The sequence below is a fragment of the Typha angustifolia genome, chromosome 5, assembly GCF_048772165.1.
Source record: "Typha angustifolia cultivar Huaian chromosome 5, ASM4877216v1, whole genome shotgun sequence".
In the NCBI taxonomy this organism is placed as follows: domain Eukaryota; kingdom Viridiplantae; phylum Streptophyta; class Magnoliopsida; order Poales; family Typhaceae; genus Typha; species Typha angustifolia.
The window spans coordinates 5,244,357-5,262,927 of record NC_133243.1 but is presented as its reverse complement, the minus strand read 5'-3'; the positions used below and the strand labels follow the sequence as shown (position 1 = coordinate 5,262,927).

Genomic DNA, 18,571 nt, shown 5'->3' with positions numbered 1-18,571 from the left:
ATTAAAATAGCCCATTAAATGATTGCAAACAGAAACTTAATGTTAATATTGACTTTGTGTTCCTCTTTGTACGACCATGGTCTAAGTTAATATTAAAGGTTATATAAATATAGGGACGATGTTCACATGTTAGACAAACAAAAAAAAATTAATTTGATTTAGATCCTTTGAATTATTACCTTGGTCTAACTATATTATTTATTTTTTTAGCTAAGAGATCTATATAAATCTTTTTTTTTATTCAGAAGTTTTATATATATAATCAAAAGATTTATTCTAAATATTTTTTATTATCATTAATATTCTATCACTCATGTGCTTCCGAGATATATTTAAAGTAAGAAATTAGGGAGTAAAATGTAATCGTGATTTAACCAAATTTTAATTTACCCTCTTGTTATTCAAACCGGCATGCGATGAAATTATTAATCAGTCATTAAACTTAAGTATTCTTACAAATATATATATTTATGATAACAAAATATTAGTATTAATAAACCATGTTGATCTTAATTAGCATATGCATCTTAGTTTCGAACAAAAAAAATCTAATACTTGTAACTTAGTGCGGACCATAAATAAATTAAAATGTTATATTTAAAGTGCACGTGGTTAAATTAACTTAGGCCGAACTAAAATACCTAAAATATCCGTCAATAAAGGTGTCATTGAACGTAGTAAAAGTAAGCAGCACCTATTGAATGATAAATATTTATATAGTATGATATTAATGATAATAAAACTAGAAGGTGGAGTATTTCCTATAAATTTATTTACATTAAAATTAGAGTTATCTAGTTGAGTGGGTAGCCAAGTTTTTCAAAAGTGAAAGCTAGATGAGTATGGAAATGGCGTCCACTGTTTGTCCACTCTGGCTCTTCTCACTAACCATGGCTGACTCACCTACTTCGGATAGTGACTGAAACCGCTAATAATATGGACAGAAGAAAAGTGTGTCATTTTTCTTATCCAAAATAAGTTCATCCCACCAACCACAATTGAAAATTGTGGATTCCTTTTGATGAATGATTGATATGACCTTTTAAAAACCCTATTTACTTGTACAATTTTGTCGAATTGTTCAAATAAAATCTTTCTTATTATATGGTATTAAAATAGAGAACATGAATTCAAGTTTTATTTAAATCAGACTCGTCTGTTGTTTAAAATATTAGAATTATTTTAATGAGAAAAGAAGAAACTCTTTGATTGATGCATTCATGGGGAGAATGAATTACTTTTATTCTATCATGCGTGCTGCCTAATAAAAAGTAGGTGAGACTGTATTTAATTATCAATTAGAAAGTTTCTCTCATTGACTAATATATGTTCACATGAGTAACAACCGAGGCACACATTTGGAACGTATCTAATGGAGCTCTATTGACTCGAAGACTTGGCACGCATACACTAAGGATAGATCCAAAGAAACGGTAGGTGAACTAAAACTCAAGTGGGCCTACAATAAGGTTGATGGAAATGTCTTTTCTTTAGGAATGATTCTTTTTTAATATAGATATTAGGAATAAATTTTACTTGGATTCTCTTTTTCATATATAGTGTTCTCACGGTTGGGTAGATTCTACCACTTTGGGTGGTGAATAAAACTATCGAAGTGTCAAAATATTTCTATGAAGTATAAACCCTCCTTCTGCGAACTTCCCTTTTGACCTCTGGAAAAGAAAAGCACTTGAGAACGGTCTTTAATTTCCACCCGTTTCTGTTTATTCCATAGCAGTCAAGTTGATTTGGAGACTTTTTAGCCGCTAACCATGGTCAAGTTAATAATAGAGATAGAGTGTCGAATTTCCAGTCACGACCATCCTCGAAGCCTCCATTTTGTTTTCTATTGTTTTAACTCCTTCCACCTTTACGGACTGCACGAGATCGTTGAATCCTTCCGTTATTGATGACCAACCGTTCCACTTGCTCTCCTCCCTCTATATAATCCAAACAAAAGCTGGTATGAAATCATACCCACACTAGCAAAGGAAGCGTAGGAGGCTCAGGAGATCGATCACTGCGAGAATGGTGGAAGTGGTGAAGTCCGAGTTCGTAGTCCCTAGTGAGGAGACACCAAGACACAGCATCTGGGCGTCTAATTTAGACTTAGCAGCAAGAAGAGGGTACACCCCTACTGTCTACTTCTACAGACCAAATGGGGACTCAAACTTCTTCTCTGTTGAGATCTTGAAGTCGGCGCTGGCTAAGGCCCTGGTGCCCTTCTACCCCTTAGCCGGCCGCCTCAGCCTGGACAGAGATGGCCGGATCGAGATCAGTTGCACCGGAGAAGGTGCCGTTTTCGTTGTCGCTCGCTCCGAGTACACCTTAGAGGACCTCGACGACTTTGCGCCGTCGAACGAGATGAGGGATCTCTTTGTTCCCCCGGTGCTGTCTGCGGACCCTCCCTGCCCCTTGCTCATGCTTCAGGTAATTGATTAACTTTTCCTTTAGCTTCCCTTCTAATATATGCTTGCCAAATTAACTAAAACGGCTCTTGGATATCCGTCGCCTGACAGCTTAAACTTAATATATGTTACAGGTAACGTTCTTGAAGTGCGGCGGCGTAGTCCTAGGCACGGCGATACACCACACGATCAACGACGCCCGGAGCGCAAGCCACTTCATCGAGTCGTGGGCCACCATCACCCGCGACGGCTCCGCCGACGCCGTTACTCCCCCGTTCTTCGACAACAGCCTCCTCCGCGCCCGCTCCCCTCCCACCATCCTCTACGACCACCCGGAGTACAAGGCCGACTCGATCCCCATCTCATCCCGACTAGGCTCCGCCTACTCCAGTGCAATCCTGCCCCTTTCCAAGACCCATGTCGACCTCCTCAAGCTCCGTTGCTGCGCCAGCGGCGACGCCCGCGTGTCGACGTTCCGTGCCATCGTAGCGCTCTTGTGGCGGTGTGTCGTCCGCGCAAGGAAGCTTCAGCCGGAGACCCCGTCGCGGCTCTACACGATGATCGACATGCGCAGCCGGATGAGCCCACCGCTACCGACGAACTACTTCGGCAACGCGGTGATCCGCACGTCGGTGGTGGCCACGGCGGAGGAGGTGGCGGCGAAGCCAGTGGGATACGCCGCGAAGAAGTTACGGAGCGCGACGAACCAAGGAGACGAGTTCGCGAGGTCACTGATAGATTACTTGGAGTCGGTGGACATGATGAAGCTCCCGAGGAACGGGGTGTCGAACGCCGACTTGCGAGTTATAAGCTGGCTCGGGATGAGTATGTACGACTCCGACTTCGGATGGGGAGAGCCGGCGTTCATGGGGCCGGCGTTGATGTACTATCCGGGATTTGTTAATCTCTTGAACAGCCCGAAGAAGGATGGCGGTATCTCTATCATCATATCATTGGAGCCGGAGAGCATGCCGAGCTTTAAGAGGTTGTTCATGGAGGAGCTTGGAGGTTTGGATGTACAAAATTAAATAATATAATTACGTAGCCCTTGTAGTATATATGCATAAGGGCCTTCAGATTAATTCATTTTTTTTTTCTTTCGGGGGTTTTAACTTGTACTGATTAGTACTGCTCCGGCCGATACTCTGTAAGAAATATTGCATGAAAAGCCATGCTCGTTAACTTGAATTAATAGCAATGGCAAATTTTCTCGGAAGTCTTCATCGTTTACACTATGAGTAAAAATCATCATATTCATGAATTAGAGCAAGAGTTAACCGTGTCTTTGTAATGTGTTAGTTTGGAAAGCTATATAAAAAGATACTAAGTGTGTTATTATTTGAGCATGATTTTGCTTTACGTATTATATTATTTTTAGACGGTAGAGATATTAATTTGTTGGGCTCTATGTATTATATGATTTTTCATTATGTATTATATGTATGCAAAGATTAGTTAGATTTCATTTAGTTTCCTTTTATTATAAACTAATTCTTTTTCTTTTCTTTTCCATTGGTTTGTTATCTCTATTTTTCTATTATCAATAGTTTTTTCTGGAGGCTCGTTGTAGTCTATGATAATTTTGTATTTTCTTTGCTAAAGATATCTTAATAATTTTAACATTTTATATCTTAATTTTAGGTTCAACTAGCAGATGACGAGAAAATCACGTAGGACTCCATCCACATGAGAAATGTGTATATATGTTTGCTAGCTTTTTAGAATAAAGATGTGTGGTTGACAATGTTAGAACTCATGAACTCTGACTAGAGGGTCATGGATTTTGTTATGCTCATGAACAAAATAAATTTGTGTGGTTGACAATAGTTTGTAATTAGCAACTCATGACCATTATTTTGCATCTAAATCTAGAGCAAAAGTGGTATAAACTACACATAGGTATCTATGTGTGATTGACAATGTTTGGCATCAAAGAAATGGTGTATCAAACTATTTCAAGAGTGTTCAAACAACTCAGAGGTGTTAGATGGTGATTCAAACTTTCACCTAGAACGAATTATCAATGAGCAAATTTTTTGTGGACCATTCAACGTTCACTCAATCGTCGTCCGAATGAAACCCTGCATACCTTATAACATTTATATCGTATTAAAACAACATATGAATTATCCAAAGTTTTGGAACTAACTTAGATAGGATCTAATGCTATCGGAAGAAGGGTTCTTCACCAAAATAAGCATGGCGGAGCTACTGTTGTTCGCCTGTATATCTTGATAATTATGCACTCTCACCACATAAAATAAAGAAAAATTTGACAGGTGAATCTCACTGATCCAAATGCTCTAACAAGCCCTTCATTATTCTAAAATACCCTTCCTTTGACACGTCCTCCATTAAAAAAAACAAGAAACAATAGTAGACATATTTAAAAGTACTTTTGATTCATAAACAAACAATAAAAATACTCAAAGGGCCCATCAATCATGAACAAATTAACCCACAGTACAGCCAGCAAAATAGTAAACTGGGAAATGGTTCTCGAGTGAGATTCCACTTTCGAGACCCCATTACTCACGTTATGGCATGAGTAAAGGCGAATGAAAGATACGCGCTTGGACTCCATCAAAATATAGCAGTTGACTCGAAGACTTGGTAGTAAAGACTAAAGATCAGTTTTTGACCAAACTAGCCCTCTTTTCTATTTTTCTGACTGAAATACACTATCCTTAAATTTATTATTAAATAAAATTTAATTTACTGTAGTCCTAATAAAACGTTAAACTAATTAGTATTTTTTTAAATGCTATTCAATTCAGCGTTTTTTATTCTTAGTTAATTTTTTTTCTTAACTATTGAAAGATTAAGTTAAAAGAATTTATACATTAGTATTTTAGGACAAGATAAAAATACTAAACTACTTAGCATTTTTACTTAGATATAAAATACTAATTAGTTCAGCATTTTTATTAAAGTTACAGTAAATTAGATAACATTTAATAATAAATTTAAAAAATAAGCTATTTTAATAAAAATAAATTACAACAAGACTAGTTTAGTCAAATTGATCCTTTTTTAATTCATCTTCTTGGATCACGGAAGGAGCAGGTGATCTACAAACTAAAGAGGGACCACCAAGGACAGTGGAATGGTGGGGGCTAAGCACTAAGTCTAATTTGCTTTAAGGACTTTATGCATATTTATTCATATAGCTAATTATCTTTTAGGTGATATGACAACGAGTAGTTAAAGCTAATTATCTTCACAAATTAATAGTAAGATTTGTTTTTAGAGTTTCACAGGGAAATTTGAATGCTAGACTTTCTTGTGTTGAAAAGCCGAGTACGTTCAATGAAATCTTTAGTCTTAACCATAGTCATTCTCTCAGTGTATCGATGCGTCAATGCTGTAGTAAATTCTATCGAGTTCGGTTGTGGATCAAAGGACAAATCTTGTAGTCTAAGTCATATATCATCAGCTTCTCCCGACCGACAATAAAAACCATTCTGAATTAATAAAAAAAAAAAGTAATAGAGCTTACTTGGACCACACTTAGAATAGTGACGACTGACGACTGACGACCATCCTCGAAGCCTCGGTTTATTAATTTATTGCACGTTTACCGCGCAACATCTTTGAACCCTTCCTTTGCCCGACGACCAATTAAGCATTCCGTGTTCCTATATCTATATATAATCCTCTCAAAAGCTGGTATGAGCTCACACCTACACTTGCAAAGGAAACGCAGCAAACTAAAGAGATCCATCACTGCGAGAATGGTGGAAGTGGTAAAGTCCGAGTTCGTAGTCCCTAGTGTGGAGACACCAAGACACAGCATCTGGGCGTCTAATTTAGACTTGGCAGCAAGAAGAGGCTACACCCCTACTGTCTACTTCTACAGACCCAATGGAGACTCAAACTTCTTCTCTGTTGACATCTTGAAGTCGGCACTGGCTAAGGCCCTGGTGCGCTTCTACCCCTTAGCCGGCCGCCTCGGCCTGGACCGCGAAGGCCGGATCGAGATCAATTGCACCGGAGAAGGTGCCGTTTTCGTTGTCGCTCGCTCCGAGTACACCTTAGAGGACCTCGACGACTTTGCGCCGTCGAACGAGATGAGGGATCTCTTTGTTCCCCCGGCGCCGTCTGCCGACCCTCCCTGCCCCTTGCTCATGCTTCAGGTAATTAATTAACTTTTTTCTCTAGCTGACCTTCTAATATTGAGCAATTTTGCATTTCAGACCATATATGTTTGCCGAATTATCTAAAACGGCACTTGGATATCCGTCGCCTGACAGCTTAAACCTAATATACGTCTACAGGTGACGTTCTTGAAATGCGGCGGCGTAGTCCTTGGCACGGCGATGCACCACACGGTCATCGACGCCCGGAGCGCAAGCCACTTCATCGAAACGTGGGCCACCGTCACCCGCGCCGGCTCCGCCGACGCCGTCACTCCTCCGTTCTTCGACCACAGCCTCCTCCGCGCCCGCTCTCCTCCCGCCGTCCTCTACGACCACCCCGAGTACAAGCCCGAGCCGATCCCCATCTCATCCCGACTAGGCGCCGCCTACTCCAGTGCAATCCTGCCCCTTTCCAAGACACATGTCGACCTCCTCAAGCTCCGTTGCTGCGCCAGCGGCGATGCCCGAGTGTCGACGTTCCGTGCCATCGTCGCGCTCTTGTGGCGATGCGTCGTCCGAGCAAGGAAACTTCAGCCGGAGACCCCGTCCCGGCTCTACACGATGATCGACATGCGCAGCCGGATGAGCCCACCGCTACCGACGAACTACATCGGCAACGCGGTGATCCGCACGTCGGTGGTGGCCACGGCGGACGAGTTGGCGGCGAAGCCACTGGGATACGCCGCGAAGAAGTTACGGAGCGCGACGAACCAAGGAGACGAGTTCGCGAGGTCGCTGATAGATTACTTGGAATCAGTGGACATGATGAAGCTCCCGAGGAGCGGGGTATCGAACGCCGACTTGCGAGTTATAAGCTGGCTCGGGATGAGTATGTACGACGCCGACTTCGGATGGGGAGAGCCGGCGTTCATGGGGCCGGCGTTGATGTACTACCCGGGATTTGTAAATATCTTGAACAGCCCGAAAAGGGACGGCAGCGTCTCTATCGTCATATCGTTGGAGCCGGAGAGCATGCCGAGCTTTAAGAGGTTGTTCATGGAGGAGCTTGGAGGTTTGGATGTACAAAATGAAATAATATAGTCAAGTAGCTTTGATAGTATATATGCACTAAGGGCCTTCAGATTAATTCATTATTCTTTTTTTATTTTGGGGTTTTTACATGTACTGATTAGTACTGCTTCAGCCGATTCTTTGTAAGAAATATGCATGAAAACTCATGCTCCGTTTGGTATATAACTTGAATTAATAGCAATGGCAAATTTTCCCGGAAGTGTTCATCGTTTTACACTACTAGTAAAAATCATCCTATTCATGTCTGCACGTGAATTAGGAAAAAATTGAAGGTGTCTTTCTAATTAGAAAAAAATGATTGAATATTAAACCGACAAAAAGAACAATAAAGTGAAAGGTATCTTTATAAATTCAGTCGTTCATCTTTCTAAAATAAGCTTCCTTTAACGCGTCCTCCATTAAAAAAAACAAGCAAAATACTAGGAGAGGCACCCCAAATAATAGTAGATATATTTAAAAGTACTTTTGACTCATAAGCAAGCAATAAAAATACTGAAAGGGTCCATCAACCATGAACAAATTAACCATTTAACCCACGGTACAACAAAGAGGCCAGTAAAATAGTAAACTGGTAAGTGATTCCCGAGTACTCCAGCTTAGAGAAATTCCACATTCGAGACCCCATTACTCACGTTATGACATGAGTAATGGCTAAGGATCGATACACTATTGGACTCCATCAAAATAAAGCAGTTGACTCGAAGACCTGGTCATAAAGATTGCCGAAAACATTGATACTTCTCTAATTTTCCTGAATCACGGAAGGAGTCGGTGAACTACCCACTAAGTGGGACCACCAAGGATGGTGGAATGGTGGGGGCTAAGTAGTACTAAGTCTAATTTACTTTAAGGACTTTATGCATGTTTATTCATATAGCTAATTATCTTTTAGGTGATTCGACGACAAGTAATTAAAGCTAATTATCTTCACAAATGAAATATTAAGATTTGTTTTTTGAGTTGCATAGGAAAATGTGAACGCTGGACTTTCTTGTGATGAAAAGCCCCTTGTGGAGTACGTTGGATGAAATCTTTAGGCTTAACCATAGTCTTTCGCTCAGTGTATCGATGTGTCAAAGTTTGAGTAAATTCTATCGAGTTCGGTTGTGGATCAAAGGATAAATCTTGTGGTCTAAGTCATATATCATCAGCTTCTCCCGACCGACTAAATTAGGTTAGAAATGCAATTTCGGTTCCTTAGACATTAACCATTCTGAATTAATAAAAAAAAAAGAGTAATGGAGCTTACTTGGACCACACTTAGGATAGTGACGAGTGACAACCATCCTCGAAGCCTCGGTTTATTAATTTCTTGCACGTTTACCGCGCAACATCTTTGAACCCTTCCTTTGCCCGACGACCAATTAAGCATTCCGTGTTCCTCTCTCTATATATATTCCTCTCAAAAGCCGGTATGAGCTCACACCTACACTTGCAAAGGAAACGCAGCAAAATAAAGAGATCGATCACTGCGATAATGGTGGAAGTGGTAAAGTCCGAGTTCGTAGTCCCTAGTGAGGAGACACCAAGACACAGCATCTGGGCGTCTAATTTAGACTTGGCAGCAAGAAGAGGCTACACCCCTACTGTCTACTTCTACAGACCAAATGGGGACTCAAATTTCTTCTCTGTTGAGATCTTGAAGTCGGCGCTGGCTAAGGCCCTGGTGCCCTTCTACCCCTTAGCCGGCCGCCTCAGCCTGGACAGAGATGGCCGGATCGAGATCAATTGCACCGGAGAAGGTGCCGTTTTCGTTGTCGCTCGCTCCGAGTACACCTTAGAGGACCTCGACGACTTTGCGCCGTCGAACGAGATGAGGGATCTCTTTGTTCCCCCGGTGCTGTCTGCGGACCCTCCCTGCCCCTTGCTCATGCTTCAGGTAATTTGTTAACTTTTCCTTCAGCTTCCCTTCTAATATATGCTTGCCAAATTAACTAAAACGGCTCTTGGATATCCGTCGCCTGACAGCTTAAACTTAATATATGTTACAGGTAACGTTCTTGAAGTGCGGCGGCGTAGTCCTAGGCACGGCGATACACCACACGATCAACGACGCCCGGAGCGCAAGCCACTTCATCGAAACGTGGGCCACCATCACCCGCGACGGCTCCGCCGACGCCGTTACTCCCCCGTTCTTCGACCACAGCCTCCTCCGCGCCCGCTCTCCTCCCGCCGTCCTCTACGACCACCCCGAGTACAAGCCCGAGCCGATCCCCATCTCATCCCGACTAGGCTCCGCCTACTCCAGTGCAATCCTGCCCCTTTCCAAGACCCATGTCGACCTCCTCAAGCTCCGTTGCTGCGCTAGCGGCGACGCCCGAGTGTCGACGTTCCGTGCCATCGTCGCGCTCTTGTGGCAGTGCGTCGTCCGAGCAAGGAAACTTCAGCCTGAGACCCCGTCGCGGCTCTACACGATGATCGACATGCGCAGCCGGATGAGTCCACCGCTACCGACGAACTACTTCGGCAACGCGGTGATCCGCACGTCGGTGGTGGCCACGGCGGACGAGGTAGCGGCAGAGCCACTGGGATACACCGCGAAGAAGTTACGGAGCGCGACGAACCAAGGAGACGAGTTCGCGAGGTCCTTGATAGATTATTTGGAATCGGTGGACATGATGAAGCTCCCGAGGAGCGGGGTGTCGAACGCCGACTTGCGGGTTATAAGCTGGCTCGGGATGAGTATGTACGACGCCGACTTCGGATGGGGAGAGCCGGCATTCATGGGGCCGGCGTTGATGTACTACCCGGGATTTGTAAATCTCTTGAACAGCCCGAAGAAGGACGGCGGCGTCTCTATCGTCATATCGTTGGAGCCGGAGAGCATGCCGAGCTTTAAGAGGTTGTTCATGGAGGAGCTTGGAGGTTTGGATGTACAAAATTAAATAATATAGTGAAGTAGCTTTGATAGTATATCTGCAACAAGGGCCTTCGGATTAATTCAGTATTTTTTTTTTCCTTTTTGGGGTTTTAACATGTTCTGATTAGTACTGCTCCAGCCGATTCTCTGTAAGAAATATGCATGAAAAAGGCATGCTCCCTTCGGTATATAACTTGAATTGATTGCAATGGCAAATTTTCTCGGAAGTCTTCATCGTTTACACTACGAGTAAAAATCATCATATTCATGTCTGCACATGAATTAGGGAAAAGTTGTAGGTGTCTTCGTAATGTGTTAATTTTGAAACCTAGCCTTCAATATATCTATATAATTATTCAAATCGATCAAAGTCTTGCTAGCTATGTCCTCAACGACTACAACGCCTATTGCCATCACATCCGCATGGTTCCTCCTATCTTTTCCTATCGTCCGACATGATGTCCATGGGACACCCACTAGGAAAATCTCTGGACTTTGCTGCTGTGGCATGACCAGTTTTGTTAATTTTGGTCTCGTTGACGTAGTCGTTTCAGCTTCCTTGACACTGATGCTTTCCAATCGAAACATCCTGGAATTAAATTCTTGCAAGTCAAGAGACGCGGAATGGCTCGGAGACGCTGGTAATCTTCTTCTGATATGTAACGATCACTATTGTGCATATCATACGTTTCTCTGTTTCACAGCACGCTATTCGCATTGTCGTTAGAATCCATAATGGTTTAATGTACACCAGGAAAATCAAAAACAACAACAACCCGGAATGGTCTAAGTTCCGGGCAACCATGCCGGCGATAGTGAATGCCGGCGACTTCTCCTTTTTCTCCTCTCTCCCAATTTCGCTCTCGCACTGCTCGAGAAAGTACTAAGGTAGTGTAAGCCAACCTTTCTTTCTTTTCCACTGTACTTTAAGATTGGGCCTCAGGCTCACCTCTCCTTTTATTTCAGTACCAATAGGTTGGATTTTAGGGGTGTTTCCGCGTTAGCTATTTCATAATCAAAATTAATCTTTAGTTCATTATAGACTAATTTTCTATGTCGCTGGTGGTTGGAGGGTTCCATCTTGGCTCTTGTTCTCGCTCCGTTTTGATTGTTTGTACGACTGTACATCTCGTTATTAGTTTGGTGGTTGGAACTTTATTTTTGCTGTTGGTAGTGTTAGGACTAGGAACTCTTGTATTTGCTACCATCACCAGATAAAACAGATTGCAACTTGATAGGATTTTATGTACGGGAGGATAGATATTTGTTTTAAAATTTTAAAATATTTTAATATAAATATATTTTATTTAGTGGTTTTACTTTTAATATGGTTTGATATGAATTTACTGGTTTACATGTGTTTTATGGATCCTTAAATATATACAGATGTTATGCCATCACCAAAATATCTTATTATTATAAATGTGTTTGAATATATATATTTTTTTAGAGTTGACTAATGATTGTTTGGTGGTCATGAGTTTAAAATTTTTCTAATAATTATTTATTTATATATTTTACTTTGTAATTGTACATTTGTAGTGCCTGACTAGGCTATTTATGAGAATTGATCATTTGTGATTAGGTGTGGTGTATTAGATATTTCAGAACAGTTGTTTGTGTCAGCTATAAAACATTGAACTTTTATGCGTTTTATGAGAATTGGTGGTGTATCATATATTTTGGTTCGGTTATTATAAAATGCTAAACTTTTTGGTGTTTTACATAACACGTAATATGTTGATAGGTTTAGCGTTTTAGGTGAAAAACGCTTATCTACTCAGCGTTTCATAAGGTTACGTACTACTGTTAATTAATCTATGATGCTTAACTCCAATATTTAGGCAACTAGTTAATCTGGTTAATGTAGATAAACGCTTAACTGATCAGTGTTTCCACCTGCAATAGAAATACTGAATAATTCAACATTTTATCTCAAATATTAAAACGCTAAATTTGTAAGCGTTTTTAGTAGGGCAATAGTTAATCTGACCCATCTTAGTAATAAGTTTAGGTGGTAGTTAATTTTGATAAATTAATTTTTAAACAGTGCTAGTTTGGTCAAAAAACTTGATTTATAACAAAAATAAGGCCTATGGGCTTTTCCTATATATACACACACACTATTTTACTAAACTTGAAATAACAGTTTGATATACTAAATACTTTACTTCACTTTGGGTTGTCACATTCATCGCTTTCTTAATTACGAAGATGTGAGTTAGTAATTTTCCATTAGATTTTACATAATATGATTTTGGCTCCATAAGTCTTATGCTAGTCCCTAGCAATTTAAGCATGCGAGTAAATGCATATCATAAGTAAATTAATAAAAGTTATGTCAAGTAGCATGTTAATCAAATAGGTTTCGCTATTATAAATAAATTAGCATGTCATAGATACTCATGTTGTCACTCATCACACTTGCCTAAATTCACTAAAATTTCTAATGATAATTAGCCCCCACTTTAATCATCATCGACTTCGGGGTGAATGCTGATACCAAGGTGCTCTACAACAGAATAACTACAATTTCTCAATTTATGGGGTAGTGAAAGAGATGATAAATAATAATACTAAAAATAACAATTAGAAGAAGAAGAAAAAGCGGGCTCAGGCCCTACCTAATCTAAGAATGAGAAAACAAAACCAGAAAAGGTTCGAGCTAACGAGTAGTGTCAAACCCAGCTCGAGACAAGGCTGTCAAGTTGGGCTAGGCCTAGCCCGTAGCCAAGGCGGACTCAAACTAGGCCAAGCCTAGCCCACAGCCAACGCATACTTAGGCTAGGCCAAGCCCAACCCATAGCCACGGTGCACTCGGGCTAGGCCAAGCCCAACTCATAGCCATGGTGCGCTCAAGCTAGAACAAGCCCAGTTTGTAGCCAAGACGAGCTCGAGCTGGGCCTAGCCTAGCTCGACCCAACGTGTTAAGGCAAGCCCAACAAGCCCAAGCTTGGGTGCGCTTGGGCTAGCTCCACCCAGCCCAAGTGGCAAACCCCAGTCTAATCAACTGGGGCACTACACCATAAGGAAAGGACCTCCTCCTCTCCCCCTCCTCCAAATACTGACACCATCCCACGAGGGGGAAGAACCCACACTAACGGCACACTATTGTAGGACCACCAAAGGCAAAGGGAGGATGAAGGCGCTGCACCTGAACCGGCATGCCATCATCGACTAGAAAAAGAAAGACTGATGACGACTTTGCCGGCCTGACTACAGCAATGATCAGATGGAGGAGGAAAATAGCTAAAAGAGAAGGAGGTGAGGGGAGTTTATTGAGGGGATCGGAAGAAATAGAGAGAGAGAGAGAGAGAGAGAGAGAGAGAGAGAGAGAGAGAGAGAGAGAGAGAACGGAGGGCAATGGCCCACTACCTGAGGTCCACCCTCTGCACACGCCAACGATGGTGTGCACAGTGGGGGCCTAGGCCTGCCCCTCTCCCTCTCCCATGGCGACTCTTTTGTTAAGCCAATATGGGGAAGGAAGAACAGAAGGGTAAGGGTGAGCACATGCCCCGCCCCTCCCTATTTTTTTTTTCTTTTTAGGGTGTTACACCCTAAAAGATTTTGACTCGAAATTTAATCACTCACCAATGGATTCGAAAAGGAAAGAGTAAGCTGTCCTCATCTCTTCCTCACGCTCTCACAAGGCCTCCTCCACCGAGTGGTTCATTCAAAATACTTTGATTAAATGTATGATTTTGACTGTTAGTGTCTTCATTCCTTTGTCAAAAATTTGTACTGACTGCTCTTCATAGCTCAAAACCATTTGAAGGAGGATAGGTTCATATTAGAGCACATGGGAAGGGTCATGCACATAACCCCTCAATACGAAAATATGAAACACATCATGGATCTGTGCCAAGTTAAGTGGTAAGGCAACCCTATACGCCACGAGTCCAACATGCTCTAGTATCTTGAACGGGCTCACATGGCGAGGGCCTAATTTGCCCTTTCTCTCGAAATGGAAAACTCCCTTTTAACACGACGCCCGGACAAAAATTTTATCCCCAACCTGAAACTCGAGATCACGATGATGATGATCTGCATAACTTGTTAGCTAACTTTGAGCAATGAGTAGTCACTCCCGAATCAATCGGACCTTGTCGACGATAGCTTGAACCAGTATTGCATTGTCTACTTTTCTCTCATACACTACATCTCAACTAATTGGTGTATGACACTTCTGTCCATAAAGGGCCTCGTAAGGAAGCATTCTAATGCTGGAATGGTAGCTGTAATTATAAGCAAACTTGATTAGTAGTAGATGTCGATCCCAACCGAGTGCAAAATCCACCACATTAGCCTGAAGCATGTCCTCTAAGGTCTGAATGACACATTTCGTTTGGCCATCCGTTTGAAGATGATAAGTCGTACTGTACTGCAACTTAGTCCCGAAGGACTTATGTAGATGGAGCCAAAATTGGGACATGAATATGAGATCTTGATTTGAGGTGATAGAGTCATAAACCCCATGAGAGTAGTGGATTAGGCTTTAACAATATATTTTATAATTAAGATAGATAATTGAGTACAATATTATGACATTGTAAACTTTTTATTTATAATTTTACCTATATCTCATTCATTTAGTATATTTAATATTAAAACACTTAGTATTTCAGCGTTTTATATGTATTATATTTTTTAAGTAAATCATTAAAATATCTGGTGTTTTTCTTTCACTAAGCTTTTTTTGCTTTTCCCATGGTAAAATGCTTAATAATTTAGCATTTTATTGAGGACTATAGTGAATTATATTATTTTTTAATATTAAGTTTGAATATAAACTATTTTAATAAAAGAAATTTAAAAAAAAAAACAGATCTATTTTGGTAAAAAAAACTCAGCAATGGTAAACTGAGATTCCACTTCGAGACCCCCACACTACTCACGCTATGCCACGAGTACAAACTAATGACAGATACTCGGTTGGATTCCATCAAAATATAGTTGACTCGAAGACCAGTGCTACGGATTGCCAGAAACATTGACACTTCTCTACCGAATCCATCTTCTTGGATCATGGAAGGAGTAGGTTAATATACAAATTAAAATGGGACCACCAAGGTTGGTGGGTGACACGTACTAAACCTAGTTTACTGTTCTTCTCTTTAATGACATTTATGCATGTTTTTCACACAGGTAATTATTTTTTTAGGTGATTTGGCAACAAGTAGTCTAAAAAGCTAATGATCTCTGCAAATGAAATTTGGAGATTTGTTTCTTAGAAATGCATTTGGAGGTTTGCATACAGGAACTTTCTTATGATGAAAAGAAAGCCCTTGTACAGTACATTCAATCGAAATCTTATAAGTTTCTAGGCTTTTTATTTACTACTAACCAGTCCCTGATTTTGAGATTTATATTCTTATCAGAATTACGGCTAGCAGGGGTGTAATGGGTAATTTGAACGACTGCAAGACTAAATCGAGACATGTTCGACCATGATTCAGACGTAAAATAAGGCAAAGATTTAGTTTTAAAGATATTGATGACCATCCTCGAAGCTTACTTGGACCACACTTGGATAGTGGCGAGTGACGACGACCATCCTCGAAGCCTCGCTTTATTAATTTATTGCACGTTTACCGCGCAACTTCGTTGAACCCTTCCATTGCCCGACGACCAATTAAGCATTCCTTGTTCCTCTCTCTCTATATAATCCTCTCAAAAGCCGGTATGAGCTCACACCTACACTTGCAAAGGAAACGCAGCAAACTAAAGAGATCGATCACTGCGAGAATGGTGGAAGTGGTGAAGTCCGAGTTGGTAGTCCCTAGTGAGCAGACACCAAGACACAGCATCTGGGCGTCTAATTTAGACTTGGCAGCAAGAAGAGGCTACACCCCTACTGTCTATTTCTACAGACTCAATGGAGACGCAAACTTCTTCTCTGTTGACATATTGAAGTCGGCACTGGCTAAGGCCCTGGTGCCCTTCTACCCCTTGGCCGGCCGCCTCGGCCAGGACCGCGATGGCCGGATCGAGATCAATTGCACCGGGGAAGGTGCCGTTTTCGTCGTCGCTCGCTCCGAGTACACCTTAGAGGACCTCGACGACTTTGCGCCGTCGAACGAGATAAGGGATCTCTTTGTTCCCCCGGCGCCGTCTGCCGACCCTCCCTGCCCCTTGCTCATGCTTCAGGTAATTAATTAACTTTTTTCTCTGGCTGACCTTCTAATATTGAGCAATTTTGCATTTCAGACCATATATGTTTGCCAAATTATCTAAAACGACACTTGGATATCCGTCTCCTGACAGCTTAAACCCAATATATGTCTACAGGTGACGTTCTTGAAATGCGGCGGCGTAGTCCTTGGCACGGCGATGCACCACACGGTCATCGACGCCCGGAGCGCAAGCCACTTCATCGAAACGTGGGCCACCGTCACCCGCGACGGCTCCGCCGACGCCGTCACTCCTCCGTTTTTCGACCACAGCCTCCTCCGCGCCCTCTCCCCTCTCGCCGTCCTCTACGACCACCCGGAGTACAAGCCCGACCCGATCCCCATCTCATCCCGACTAGGCTCCGCCTACTCCAGTGCAATCCTGTCCCTTTCCAAGACCCATGTCGACCTCCTCAAGCTCCGTTGCTGCGCCAGCGGCGACGCCCGCGTGTCGACGTTCCGCGCCATCGTCGCGCTCTTGTGGCGATGCGTCGTCCGAGCAAGGAAACTTCAGCCGGAGACCCCGTCGCGGCTCTACACGATGATCGACATGCGCAGCCGGATGAGCCCACCGCTACCGACGAACTACATCGGCAACGCGGTGATCCGCACGTCGGTGGTGGCCACGGCGGATGAGTTGGCGGCGAAGCCACTGGGATACGCCGCGAAGAAGTTACGGAGCGCGACGAACCAAGGAGACGAGTTCGCGAGGTCGCTGATAGATTACTTGGAATCAGTGGACATGATGAAGCTCCCGAGGAGCGGGGTATCGAACGCCGACTTGCGAGTTATAAGCTGGCTCGGGATGAGTATGTACGAAGCCGACTTCGGATGGGGAGAGCCGGCGTTCATGGGGCCGGCGTTGATGTACTACCCGGGATTTGTAAATATCTTGAACAGCCCGAAGAAGGACGGCGGCATCTCTATCGTCATATCGTTGGAGCCGGAGAGCATGCCGAGCTTTCAGAGGTTGTTCATGGAGGAGCTTGGAGGTTTGGATGTACAAAATTAAATAATATAGTCAAGTAGCTTTGATAGTATATATGCAGTAAGGGCCTTCAGATTAATTCTTTTTCTTTTTTTCTTTTTGGGGCTTTTACATGTACTGATTAGTACTGCTCCAGCCGATTCTTTGTAAGAAATATGCATGAAAAAGCATGCTCCGTTTGGTATATAACTTGAATTAATAGCAATGGCAAATTTTCTCGGAAGTCTTCATCGTTTACCCTACGAGTAAAAATCATCGTATTCATGTCTGTACATGCATTAGGGAAAAGTTGAAGATGTCTTTGTAATTGGAAAAGATGATTGAAAATTAAACCGACAAAAAGATCAAGAAAGCTTAGATCAGATAATGGTGGCGAATACATATCAGATCTTTTTACGAAGTTATGTAAAATAGGAGGAATTGAATGACACTTCACTATTAGATAAACGTCTTAGCAAAATGGTGCATCGAACATCTAAACCGTACCTTACTAGAGAAGGTGTGTTATATGTTGTCCAATACTGGTTTGAGTAAAGAGATTTAGGTTGAGGCCATGAATTATGCATGCTATCTCATCGATCGATTATCTTCATTCGCAAACAATAGGAAGAGTCCATTGGAGTTATGGTTTGAGAAACTTGTTTCAAATTATAATTTCTTATATATTTTTTGTTGTCTTGTATACTATTGTGTTACGGGGAGCAAATTGGATCCTAGAGCTAAGAATGACATCTTTTTGGACTTTAGCACTGGTGTGAAGGAATTTTGAGTTTGGAGGCCGGAGTTGAAGAAATTGATTATTAGCTGGGATATTATATTTGATATATCATCTATGCTGAAGCAGAGTCAAAAGTTAGATAGCCCGATTAATGACAGTGTTGAAAAGGCTCAATAATAGGTAAAGTTTGAGGCAAATTCAAGTCCACTACAATATACAAATCTTCAAAAGAGGCAAATGGAGAAGAAGAATTAAA

At 42.1% G+C, this 18,571-nt stretch overlaps 4 protein-coding genes across 4 annotated transcripts; all 4 read left to right on the top strand.

Annotated features, from left to right (window-relative positions):
* The first annotated feature begins 1,866 nt into the window (after window positions 1-1,866).
* On the top strand, window positions 1,867-3,767 carry LOC140760197 (hydroxycinnamoyltransferase 4-like). The gene is made up of 2 exons (XM_073097048.1): window positions 1,867-2,430; window positions 2,543-3,767. The coding sequence occupies exons 1-2, from the start codon at window positions 2,029-2,031 to the stop codon at window positions 3,434-3,436; spliced, it is 1,296 nt and encodes a 431-aa protein (XP_072953149.1). The 5' UTR covers window positions 1,867-2,028; the 3' UTR covers window positions 3,437-3,767.
* Window positions 3,768-6,077: 2,310 nt separating this feature from the next.
* Window positions 6,078-7,606, top strand: LOC140760551 (hydroxycinnamoyltransferase 4-like). The gene is made up of 2 exons (XM_073097555.1): window positions 6,078-6,544; window positions 6,686-7,606. Exons 1-2 carry the CDS (start codon window positions 6,080-6,082, stop codon window positions 7,586-7,588), a joined length of 1,368 nt encoding a protein of 455 aa, XP_072953656.1. The 5' UTR covers window positions 6,078-6,079; the 3' UTR covers window positions 7,589-7,606.
* Window positions 7,607-8,995: 1,389 nt separating this feature from the next.
* LOC140760496 (hydroxycinnamoyltransferase 4-like) lies at window positions 8,996-10,680 on the top strand. The gene is made up of 2 exons (XM_073097474.1): window positions 8,996-9,458; window positions 9,571-10,680. The coding sequence occupies exons 1-2, from the start codon at window positions 9,057-9,059 to the stop codon at window positions 10,462-10,464; spliced, it is 1,296 nt and encodes a 431-aa protein (XP_072953575.1). The 5' UTR covers window positions 8,996-9,056; the 3' UTR covers window positions 10,465-10,680.
* A 5,445-nt stretch (window positions 10,681-16,125) lies between these two features.
* LOC140760658 (hydroxycinnamoyltransferase 4-like) lies at window positions 16,126-17,834 on the top strand. The gene is made up of 2 exons (XM_073097702.1): window positions 16,126-16,586; window positions 16,728-17,834. The coding sequence occupies exons 1-2, from the start codon at window positions 16,185-16,187 to the stop codon at window positions 17,619-17,621; spliced, it is 1,296 nt and encodes a 431-aa protein (XP_072953803.1). The 5' UTR covers window positions 16,126-16,184; the 3' UTR covers window positions 17,622-17,834.
* Window positions 17,835-18,571: the final 737 nt, after the last annotated feature.

What these genes read in the sequence shown, in the direction of transcription:
- LOC140760197 (XM_073097048.1), top strand. Translation starts at nt 2,029, where the DNA reads ATGGTGGAAGTGGTGAAGTCCGAGTTCGTAGTCCCTAGTGAGGAGACA. An exon ending in GCCCCTTGCTCATGCTTCAG is followed by an intron (nt 2,431 to 2,542) that starts GTAATTGATTAA and finishes TATATGTTACAG; the next exon opens with GTAACGTTCTTGAAGTGCGG.
- LOC140760551 (XM_073097555.1), top strand. Translation starts at nt 6,080, where the DNA reads ATGAGCTCACACCTACACTTGCAAAGGAAACGCAGCAAACTAAAGAGA. An exon ending in GCCCCTTGCTCATGCTTCAG is followed by an intron (nt 6,545 to 6,685) that starts GTAATTAATTAA and finishes ATACGTCTACAG; the next exon opens with GTGACGTTCTTGAAATGCGG.
- LOC140760496 (XM_073097474.1), top strand. Translation starts at nt 9,057, where the DNA reads ATGGTGGAAGTGGTAAAGTCCGAGTTCGTAGTCCCTAGTGAGGAGACA. An exon ending in GCCCCTTGCTCATGCTTCAG is followed by an intron (nt 9,459 to 9,570) that starts GTAATTTGTTAA and finishes TATATGTTACAG; the next exon opens with GTAACGTTCTTGAAGTGCGG.
- LOC140760658 (XM_073097702.1), top strand. Translation starts at nt 16,185, where the DNA reads ATGGTGGAAGTGGTGAAGTCCGAGTTGGTAGTCCCTAGTGAGCAGACA. An exon ending in GCCCCTTGCTCATGCTTCAG is followed by an intron (nt 16,587 to 16,727) that starts GTAATTAATTAA and finishes ATATGTCTACAG; the next exon opens with GTGACGTTCTTGAAATGCGG.